Source organism: Equus asinus, chromosome 19 (assembly GCF_041296235.1).
Source record: "Equus asinus isolate D_3611 breed Donkey chromosome 19, EquAss-T2T_v2, whole genome shotgun sequence".
In the NCBI taxonomy this organism is placed as follows: Eukaryota; Metazoa; Chordata; class Mammalia; order Perissodactyla; family Equidae; genus Equus; species Equus asinus.
In genome coordinates this window covers 15,722,231-15,734,229 of record NC_091808.1, presented here as the reverse complement: position 1 = coordinate 15,734,229, position 11,999 = coordinate 15,722,231, and the positions used below count along the sequence as shown (strand labels likewise).

General features: G+C 37.4%; 1 protein-coding gene across 1 annotated transcript; it reads right to left on the bottom strand.

The window, feature by feature from the left end:
- Window positions 1-1,621: 1,621 nt before the first annotated feature.
- On the bottom strand, window positions 1,622-7,131 carry SCG2 (secretogranin II). The gene is made up of 2 exons (XM_014843247.3): window positions 6,843-7,131; window positions 1,622-3,898 (listed from the first exon to the last, which is right to left on the bottom strand). Exon 2 carries the CDS (start codon window positions 3,882-3,884, stop codon window positions 2,040-2,042), a length of 1,845 nt encoding a protein of 614 aa, XP_014698733.1. The 5' UTR covers window positions 3,885-3,898; window positions 6,843-7,131; the 3' UTR covers window positions 1,622-2,039.
- Window positions 7,132-11,999: the final 4,868 nt, after the last annotated feature.

Sequence of the window (11,999 nt, the reverse complement as noted above, 5' to 3'; positions counted from 1 at the left end):
GCCTGGAGCCTTGTCAGCTGCGTCATGTCAGTCAACTTGCTCTCATTTCCTAACCTCAGTAGAATGTTCACACACCACACTGAGGGCAGATTTCTGTTGGGTGGAGACCCATGTGCCAAGTCCTCATTTCTGCAGAGGGCCAGCATGAAGTTAGTCACACAGCTGATTTCAGATTCTAGGAGTAACTTACTGCATGAAACAGAAAATTGAAGAGAAAATACAGTAGGCAGAAAAGTGTATGTGGACATCTGCAAGGCATGACATGTAAATTTGTACCTAGACTTTAAGCTGCACAAATACACTGCATCTCTCCATAATCTTCAATTCATAGGACTGCCCTGTGAGCTAGCAACTCTCTATCATGAAAGCATTTGAGCAAGGACCACTTATTAGAAATACTGTAGAGATAATTTACGTCTAAGAAAACCTACATTCAGTGTTTTCCCCAAGGTATTCAGGCCCTCTCATTGCCTTTCGACCATTCAAAGATTGCCTTCCCTCCCCACCCTTCACACACACGCACACACACACACATCAGGTGCCCTCCCTTAGAAGTGCCCAATACTGAGACTGCATAAGCCTCTCACCATCCTACCTCCAACGTCCCATCTCTCAGCTAAAAGCACACTTCCCAGAAAGGCAGTGTAGTGAAGTGGTTAAGAACAGGCATTGACAACTCGTAACACTGGGGGACTTTGGGAAAGTCATTTAGCCTTTCTGAGTTTTGCTTTTTAGGATGTAAAGGGAGATAATAAGAGACCCTTGACAGTGATATAGCACAGACTAAAAGAGGTACCGTGAGTAAAGTGTTTAGTATAGTGCCTACTGCACAATCACATTCAATAAAAAGTAACTCCTTTATTTCCTTGCTCTTTTACGACCATTGTTGTTTTGTTGCTGTATCTATTTTCTTGCTGCTTTTGTTGTTGATTCCCTGTTGATGTGTTAGGATGCTGATATCATGCCCACCCCCCAGAAAGGGAGGCACATGGTAACAATTATGCACTATTTAGCCCACTCGAGATTCTCTCTAGCATAAGAGCACGAAAGAGGGCAGAGGGTGTATTCCCACTGTGCCGCCACCCATTCACTTACTTGACAACCAGTTTGGAGGTCCTTTGGCCCCTCTCAAATCATAAAAAAGAGGTGGCAGTCTTTCTTCTGGAAAGCAGGGTGACCTGAGAACAGGTAGGCTGCTTCCAAGTCTGCAGTCATTTCTGATTGCCCTGTACATAGCTCTTTTTTTTTCAATGCTAGTTATGAATATGTAAGACTTAAATGCTTTTATTTATATAAATCAAGGGTAAAAGGTAAAAATATGATACCAAAAGGCTTATTTTATAAATCACATATGAGAAAAACCATAGGCAAGTATTAAGTTAGGGGGCTGTTAGAGGATGTTGCATTCTACAAGCATATAGTATGATCAGATATTTAAAATTCGTTATTTCTTACCTGGATTGGCTGTGGAAGGTAATGATTTTCCCTTTTGGCTCCTTACTGCTTGCTCCAGAGTCACTGTCTCTGGTTTTCCAGAATAAATAATCCACAGTTGTCCAGAAATAACATTTATTAATCAACAATTACACACACAATAGAAAAGGCCTTATAAATAAAACTATATATTTATAATGCTTTATTTTTTTTGCTCCAGTACTCCACAAAACACTACAGACAGTAACAAAATAATTCAATAAATATTAAAAACTTTCAAGAAAATTATAGGACACTCTTTATCATATGTGAGCATCAACAATGCCACAGCCATTAGATACACTATTAAACACGATCATAGATATCTTTCTTGAGTAAGAGATATGATTAATTTTTATCCAGAAGTCATAACATTTACACACATCCACACACAAGAGAACAGCTCAGAGCAAGTGAAGCAGACACGCCAGTGAAATGGAATCATCTGCCTGTACATCATTTAAAGATATTACAGTATTAACAGGATAGAAGTCAACACACTAAAGAGAAATGTTAGGTTCGCTTGGGGAGGGAGGAGGGAAGGCAGGGCAATTAATGAAAGCCGCTTACATATTTTCCATTGCTCTCTTAGCAATATGCTCTCTTCCTTTTTCTGCCTTTTCTTGGTTGAGATATTCCAGCACTTTCATTAACAGATCTTCATCCAAGTACTGTCTGTTGGACGTATCATCATTCTTTGGGGGCCCCACAGAGAGCCTTTTGCTTACTGAGGCCAGTTTGTCAGTCTCCTGAGAGCTGCCTTGATTCAAATGTTCTTTGATGACCTGCTCGATTTGGTCCTCTTCCTGTAGGTCATCTTCAGATGAAACTTGACTTGGAACTCGCTTCACTTGGTTGGAATTCATGATCTCAGGATATTTAACTAGCATCCTGGCCAAGTACTCTCCTAATTCTTGATCCTTGTCACTCAGGTTTTCATATGCCATTTGTCTGCTTTCAACATCTGGCATCCAGGCACCTTTGGGAAGCTGGTTTGCTCTAGATCTCTCAGGACCATAGGGGAGTCTTGGCAGACCCTTCTCTCGATTATACTGACTGGGAAAATATGGAGGCTTTTGATTTGCTGCACCCTCCATCCCTAAAAGATTTAAAATGTCCTCAACAGTGAGCCCATCCGGTAGGGCCTCTGTCACAGCACGACCAGGTATTTTGGAGTAGCCATTCTTGGAGGGCATTTTATTTTGGAACAGATCTGGATGGTCTAAGTCAACCTCTGAGGTGTCACCTAGGTCAACAGGAAGTTCAAGTTCCTGCTCTGGTTCCACTGATCCATTTGGCTTCTCTCCAGTTTTGAGCATGTCAATTAAGTCTTCAGGGGGTATCTGTAAATCCCTTGAGATTTCAATCAACTGATAAATAGACTGAGAATCAAGTGGTTTCTCCAAAAGCCTGGTTGCTCTTTCCCCATTTCTCCCACTTCCTGCAGCATTCACTAACCTTTTCAGATAGGCGATTACTTTGGAGACATCATCTGAGAGTTGGTCTTTACCCTCTTTCCGGAGATTTTCATCCTGGAGGCCCAGCTGCCCGGAACGCTTCATTTCATCATTGACTTGTTCACTTTTCTCTGCATTCTCTTTGCTGTCTCTTACCTCTTCCTGGGTTTGACTCTCTATTTTTTCCTCTACTGGATTCCAATCTTCTCCCCCAACCACATCTTCATAGGCAATATTATTGGCCTTGTAGACATCATCTTCATCATCTGTGTAAAGTTTTTGTTCCTCATCAACCCTCTCACGCTTTTGGTTGTTTGGTCCTGTCAGCTTCCCCAGCTCTTGGAAGACAGATTCCAAAGTAGCCAGACTTTGAGGAGTATATTGTTCCTCCACTATTTCGTTTGTGCGTTTAAAGGGATTGTCCCTGGAATTCTCTTCATACATAGGAGGGAAGCGCATGTGTTTGAGCTTTCTCTCCGGCCACTGTTGAGTCTCATAATCATCAGACACGTCCATTGGAAAATTCTTTTCCGAATTCAAGGCATAGGGCTTGTTTTCTTTTGGTGCAGACTGAGGCTCATTTTCAGCCTGTCTCAAAGCTTCAAATATTATCCTCATCCATTCATCTTCACTCAGGAAATCCCTTGAACTTTCCGGCAAATGACTTTCATCACCATTTTCTTTTTGCTGAAGGGGAACAGAGACACCTTGGTAGGGATTGTAGTCTGGGCTGCTTTCTTCTTTGTGAGCTTGTTGTCGGAGCTTTTCTATGTACTCCAAAGCCCTGATCATTTCAGGACTGGGAAACCTTTGGACATTTTCCAACCTGAGGTCTGGTTCCTTTTGAAGCAGCTGGTTTCGCTGAAATGAAGCTGCTTCGGCCCCAGAGATGAGGAAAATTAAAGGGATGAGAGACAGGGCTGCTCCAAGCTGGTGAGTCTTAGCTTCTGTCATGTTTGAAAGATTTCCTTAAAGCATAGAAAGCATGAGTTAACACAAATGAAACAGACCAGAAGACACTATAGCAAAAGACGTAATTGACCATTAGGGGGGAAAAAAAACATAGCAGAGATTATTTCACATTAAACTTAGGATGACTCTTTAAAGTCCATAAATATTTCCTACATGATTCTCACAAGCTAACCACAGGAATCTAGCAAAATTGTTACCCATTTGCATCAAATTTGCATGGCATTCACTTGGTTAAAATAACAAAAACACTGATATGAGGTTACTTAAATTCTATTGTTTAATTTACAAAACATGTAGTTTGTTTTTTAGTATGCATTGTTTTTGTTTAATAAAGACTTTCTAAGATGAGTTTCAGTTATCTTGTATAGCATTTCTATTGAAATCACTGGTAAAAAAAATTAGTTGGCTTAATTTAAAACAGGCATGCTTACACACACACACTACATTATTTCCTTAAGTTTCTATCAAAAAGCATGTATTTTAGTTCCTGAATTGTCCATCTAATTTTGTTGTAGAAACACAGCAGCAGTGACATTATTATATAGAATGAAGTGATACAGCATATTAATATCAATTATACTGAATTACCTCTGGATGAGTCTCATTCACGTATGTTTTTCAGAAACAACCTGCTCTCACTCTGACACCAAACCCAACTATCAATTTTGGAAGCTCTATACCTTAATAACCTCCAGAATGTGGGTCTTCTCAGATCTCAGCTGGTAGGCTACCCCAATGAAGTTCTTTTCTTCATAAACATACTAAAATAATAAATTAAACTGTCTTAAAATATCTGTGCTCCATATTTCTTCTAATAATTTCATTGTGACTGTCTTGCAAAATGCAATCGTGGTTATGCTTTTCATCAGCCCTCAAGAGTGTATAGTAAATAATAACAGATGCTACAGAGAGAACATAAGTTTTCTTAACCAGTCTATTTCTGAACTTGTGAGTGTTCAGATTCAGCTTGACTTATGTCTATGTCTATTTTGGTGTGGACCTGTAAATCTTAAATGACTCATACTGTTAGAAAATCTTAAAATAACAACTATGCAATTCCCAATTTAGATAAACACAGACGATGTGTTAAATTCTTCCTACTTAAAAATCTTCATTCATTTTTTTTTCCAATGCCTTATAATCTCACATATGAATTAGCAAGGGGATTCATTTTTACATGTTTTACATTGGACATTGCTAACATTGAAAAACTATCTTAATACTTAAAATTTTTGTTGCAAATAAAATAACTGTAAAGGAAGCTCACAAGTTTGTTCATGATATCCTACCTGGATCATGGTTTTGTGATAAATAAGCTAAGTTCTGTAGGTACAATTTTTTTGTTAGCTTAGATATTGACTATAGAAAATACCATTGTTCACTGAATCATATTGGTATTTAAGTAATGTTTTCAGTTTTCAGAGCTCAGAAATGATTGTAGTTACAGAAATTTCTTTAACACAGGTGCATATATTTATTAAAATGATTCACACTAACCAGACTACTTAATTTACTGAAAGAAAAACCTCCAAAGGCATGTCAGAGAAAACTTCTAAAATACTTACTATGAATCAATGTTTACTATAAGAAATTTTATTCATAAATCCTTAGGTTTAAATAAAATTACATTATACATTCTTCTTTATATTATTTCAGGATTAATTTAGCTTTGGTAATCTATTTTCAACATTGGCATTTGAAATAGTAATTTTAAGAACCTTAGTAAGTTTATTTTCTTTGAAACCATTATCCCAAAGTATTCTTAACATATGAGTTATATGCTTGTGTTTGAAATCATTATCTTGTAGGTGGGCTTTTCTGTGAAGTTGGAGTATAATATTCAATGCACTTATTTAAACTAAACCTAACAAGTGCTACCTTTTGGTCATTTATAAGGTTCAATCTGGATGACATAATTATTGCTTTTGAATGAGATTCAAAGGATTTCTTTTCCAGGTAGCAGCTCTTCTAAGTAGTGAAGCTGGTTTCAACAGCTCTAATATCCTATATAGGATTTGAACTAAAGCCTCATAAATTAAAATATCTTTTCTGTTGAAATTAGACTGGAGCATTGACAAACTCAGGTAGATATATCAAATTTGAGCAATTCAACTAGTTAGGACACAGAAAAAAGAAACACTTGTCCCATTCAAAATCTTCAGCAAGATATTGTACAACCTCTTTCAATCAAAATGCAATAATAATAATAATATTTTCTAGAGTTATGAGTTTCTTTATGTATTCATAATTATCATCTCTCTGTAATTCATGGTCATATCCAACCTATATAACCCAAGATAACATTTCACCCTGAATAAAGGAAGACGTCTGTGTTCAGGATCATTCTAATCTCAGTTCCATGAGACTAAAATTAAGAAATAATAATGAAAGCCCTTGCAGAGTATACTAATTCAGAAAATAATTTTATATAGTTAATTTTGAGCTCTTGCAAGGTAAATGTCAAAGGAAAAAAACTATTTACAAAATTGGTTGCCCCTATGACTAATGTGTCTAACAGCCTTTGAATCATTAGAAACCTACTGTTAAGAATATTAGGCATATTAATTATATCCCAGGCTTTGTATCTAGTTCTTAGGGGGAGAAACAATAAATTAGGGAAAGAAACAAAATATCAGGCTTGGTTAACTTTACATTAACATATGTATTAACACTAAAATCCTTAACTTTTTCACGCTTCTTACATATTATTATATAAATAACATTATCGTTAATAAATATCCAATAGCAAGAGGTATAAATCATAGATTCAATCTCATGTCTATATATAGCGTCCTTACATGGCTGAGGAGCAGCAGGTTGCTATTCAGTTATTCTATAGAGATGAGCTTACCAAATGGTCTTTTTCTTCTCAACTAGGAATTAAGGGAAGAACGCACGATTTAGAACTTTCCAGTAAATCGAAGGGAAAAACAGTCTTACCTCTTTTTTTATATCTCAGAGAAGATCCACAGCATGTTCCTCTCCGTCCGCCGGCTGAGCTGCTGGGGCCGTTTCAGCACCCGGACAGCTCCTCGGCTTATAGGGAGCCGCCGCGCCTGACTCCGCACTGCCACACTGACGTCACCGGGCTCGGTCACAAACCCGAGCACAAGCGAGCTTTTCAAAGAACCCAAGAGAAATAATCACTTTATATATTTAAAAAAAAAAAATGTTGCATGCTTACGCCACCTGTCTTTTTGTGGCAAAAATTGCAGTTTTTTCTTTTATCAAAATCTTTGAGGCTTGAAATACAATGCTCTGCACAATTTCCTTCAGAAAGGAAGAAATCTGTCAGACAGACATGGCTAATTGCAATATAATCTCATCTATGTTCTAACATCTTGTGATAAGGCTCTCTTGTTGCTGTTGCTGTTGTCGTCGTCACTATAAGAAAGTTTTACAGAGAAGGATTTTTTTCTTCATTGCCACAAAGAAATTACATTACCTTTCCCTGGTATTCTCCAAGAGAAATGAAAGACACATTATGAATATGAAAAGTCATATTTCATATCATGACTACAAGCAGCATTGTTTTTAAACTCCTATTTATTTGAATAAAAAGGACAGTTTCCTCTTTTTTATATAAGACCAAATTTGAACATTCTAATGACTTGGAATTTTGCTTTAGAACTTCAATATAATTTTGAAGTGGATATTCTTAAGATTTCGTGTCTAGTATTTGATAATTCTTTATGAATGTATTGGTATCTTTTACAATATTTATCTCAAAAAGGGAAGCTTAAAAGTTGAGTGTTAATGAAAATATTTCAATTAAGAGAAAAACAAATTATTTCAATGTTAGAGAAAAATGTGACACATACGTAATTGGAATCCATTTGCAACTGAGAGGAAGTTGTACTATAAATATTTTCCTTCTCCTGTTGAATCAGATGAATTGAATACCTTCCATAAACACGACCAATCCAGGGAAGAATACAGCAGTTAACTCTCAATCTCTCAGATTGGTAACTCAAGACCATTGCTGTGTTTTGCCAGGTAACTTGATCATACATTTTAACAGTTTATATAAGTCTAAATTTTAACTTTATTTTATTAAAATTATAAGTTTCCTAAAACTGTATATTTTGAAATATATTTTAAGTATGCAAAAGAATCTTGCTATATAAGAGATCCCTTTATATCTCTATGAAATGAATAATCGGCCACTGATTTACCCATTCAGTGAGTTGTAAGGCCTACTAAGTGCCAGATACAAAGATGAATGAAATATATTATATATATTGCTTTTGAAGATCCTTTAGTCTAGTGGGGATGACAGACAGACAGATTATTCAGATATAAATTGGAAAGCACTAAAAAAGAGGTTACTCAGCAGTGTTTGGGGAACATTGTGGAGATCCACTTGGTTCAATCTAAAAATTCAGAGGGGAAAAAAGCCGCCTGAGAAAAGAAGTGTGATCTGAGATTTCTCATTATCAGTTTTATTAAAATGATTTCTAAATGTACTTGGTAAACCACAGTACTCTCAAACTCCTCGAGGAAATAGGAATGGCTTACTACCTTATGCAAAAAACCGTCTTGGGAAAAGTGGCCCTTGATTCTCCCTCTTTGTTCTCCTTGTATTTGATTTTCCTAAATGACCAAGAGACCATCATCTGTGGACTGACATGGAACTCACACAGGCTCAGACCGGAGTGCTACGGCCAATTCATCCAATATATTTATGTCTCATAATGGGTTTTTAGAACATGGTCAAGAGCTAAGTTGAAGAGACCTGAGTAATCTGAGCATATTTCTCAAGCACCATCTCAATAACACTAGCTCATTTGCTGATATCTTTGTTAGCTTTACACACATGGTAACATTTTCTTAAATCTTGACAAACACCTGGATAGCCTCTCTGAGTTTGACCTAATTTGCTTTCTATATGGCCAGTTCAACCAACCAGTATCAACAGAGCCTCAAAAAATTTCACAAGATTACTCTTTATTTGAGGAAGATTGGCCCTGAGCTAACATCCATTGCCAATCTTCTTTTTGCTTGAGGAAGCCTATCGCTGGGCTAACGTCTGTGGCAATCTTCCTCTATTTTGTATGTGGGATGCTGCCATAGCATGGCTTGATGAGTGGTGTATATATCTGCTCCTGGGATCTGAACCTGCGCACCCCGGGCCACTAAAGGAGAGCATGCGAATGTGACCACTATGGCACCGGGTCAGCCCCTCACAAGATTATCCTTAAACAGTCAAGTTGGTTCAGCATAGGTCTCAACAACCCTCAAGGAAGTCACTCTTTACCAGGCTAGTTCACATATGTGGAACGGGACATTTTTGGCAAGGACTGAAGCTATAGTTCTTCTAAGGCCCTGAAGTCAACCGCTTTCCTAAGAATGTCTTTAATCATCCCAAATCCATATAAAACCTCACCCAAAAACTCCAACTAGAAGTGCTGGGATGGACTGGCTCCACCAGCTAAAGGTATGGGTGGAGCAATGAGCCATACATGGGTGCCTGAATTCCTGCCTGCTATATGATACTGTGATAAATAACTATCATCTGTTGAGTTCCATCACGTTCCAAGCACCGTACTTGCAACTTCGGCAACCTAATTTAATCCTCATGACAACTAAAATGGATAGCTATTTTTATCTCCATTTTTCAGATGAAAAAACTGAAACTCAGAAATAAGTTGGCCACTGTTTCCTTGCTCATAATTGATAGAGGTAGGATTTGAACCTAGTTCTTTCCAAAGCTATTTCCATAATAAAGGCTATGATTTAGGCACTCTGCTAGGTGATAGGAATACAGAAATGAATATGGCATGGATCCAATCATTAAAGATCCAAGTCTAGAATGTAGTCACTTTGACAAAAATCCTCAGGGGTGTCTCAGTTGCTTTTCCTGGGCAATGCCCAGATGGCACAGGCCCAGACTCCTATCTGGGGCAGCAAAAATGGAAAACAAGTTGACATTAGATCACTTCCTTGATGTTACGAGGCATATTATAATGTCTTCCAAAAAAGAAAGTAATTATTGAATTTGGAAAATTCTATTCACCAGCAGCCTGTGTATTATAGATTTTTCAATAACTTTTATTTAATATGTCTCTAGAAGTCATTAATTTTTTGCCAGTAGTTATTTGTTCTAAAGGGAACTATTTTCTCTAACAGAAAGCTATTTGGAGAAGAAGTTAAAATGCAATTTATAGAGAGAAAGCAAACTGTTTGTTGATGTGAAATCTTTTAGAGCATTATAATATATTAAAGATAAACTATAAATCTTTTTATCACTAAGCCTGAGATAAGATCATTTTAAATGTTCCTTACAAAATTTTAATTTTCTGTTAAGGCTATATAGCCAATTATCATTGCCTCCAAGAAACAAACCTCTCTATCTTGGACATTTTCAAAATAATTATGTACTTTGTATGATAATGGTTTTTACTAAATTAGCTTGCATCCTCACCATGGTGCTGTTAAGATCTAACTAATCGTTCACAATTTAAACCTAAGTAATTAGAATGCACTAATTTGTTTTTATGATAGGATTTTCTTAAATCTTGGTCATTTTATTCTTTGCTATTCATTTTCATATTTCATTTGGACCAGATTTTGACTTTTCTGTGATTTGTAAAGCAATCCTCTACCTTAATAATCCTTCGATTTGCAATGTATCTCTCTTCCTCTCCACTCCATTACACTTCCCATTTAGTTTCAATTTATACGAAAGCAATTAAGATCCAGAAGGCCAATGTGTCTTCTTTCTCCTCTTTCTCCCATCTTCTTCCTCCCTGTCATTAATGCCCTCCCTCCCTCATCCTCGTCTCCCTTGGAAAACAAGGCTGTCATGGAGGAGTCCAGTCTGCAGCATGTATGACTGAGTTCTCCCAGCATTTCCAGGGGGCAGGGAGTTGCCTGCATTGCCTTCACCCGACCCCTCAAGGCCTTGGCTACTTCTCATTGCTCGTTCCTCCCCTGTCTTCCTCCCTTCCCTTTTTACCTTTCCTTCTTTATACTCCTTGTTTACTCTTTACCTCCCCAACGCCTTGCTTCGAAAATTTACTTAAACGCCTTTCTTTTAGTTATTGTACACTTTATTAATAAATGTTCCTATCAAAAAAGGACTTTTTAAAAAACTCTCTATCAAGAATAAAATATATTTCTACTTCCCTTGCAAAGGCAAAGCCTGCCAAACTGCTGCTCGGAGAACATATAAATCAGAAACAGGGTACATTTAATTTAATACCTTAACCATCTAGTTTCCCAGACAAAACCTACTAGTTCTAGGAGGCAGGAACTCTGCTTTCTACCACTGTACCCTCAAGCCTAGCCCAGTACCTTGGACACAAGGGCTGGCCAAAAATACATTGTGCTGAAGTGAATTAATGTTTTCTCATTCCTACTGTCAAAGCTTCACACACTCCATCTTGGATTTGTGTGTGTGTGTGTGTGTGCGCGCGCGTGTGTGTGTGTGTTTGTGTGTGAAGATTGCCCATGAGCTAACATCTGTTGCCAATCTTCCTCTTCTTGCTTGAGGAAGATTGTCACTGAGCTGACATCTGTGGCAATCTTCCTCTATTTTGTATGGGGGACACTGCCACAGCATGGCTTGACCAGCGGTGTGTAGATCCCAGCCAGGATGCGAAGCTGCAAACCCTGGGCCACCGAAGTATAGCGCATAAACTTAACCACTACACCACCAGGCTGGCCCCTTTCTTAGGATTTTTTTACTCCATTCGAAGTGTCCTAATGCAAATGAACTGCCTTTATTCATCTGAGCTTCAGGCAATGCTAGCAAATTATGTTTAGGTTTTTTCTTAAGGAAAATTTTCTTTTACTATAAGGTCACTCTACTCTTTTCCTTATTTTGTAAGACATTTTCCTGATAATTGAGTTAAAATATGACATTTCACATAAAGAAAAATGAGCCATTTATAATTCCAGTATTTCTCATTTCTTTGTAAATTTTTTTGCTCTTATTATCAAGGAACCACATTACTGGTGGCCCTAGATGGACTAGATGACATTTAAGGCCCCTTCTAATCCTTGGAGACTGTACCTCTTTTCTTTGTGAAATGGGAGACAGCTGTGAGATTATTTTTGCGTTTATCTACTAGGTACTAAAATATGCTGTTTCTC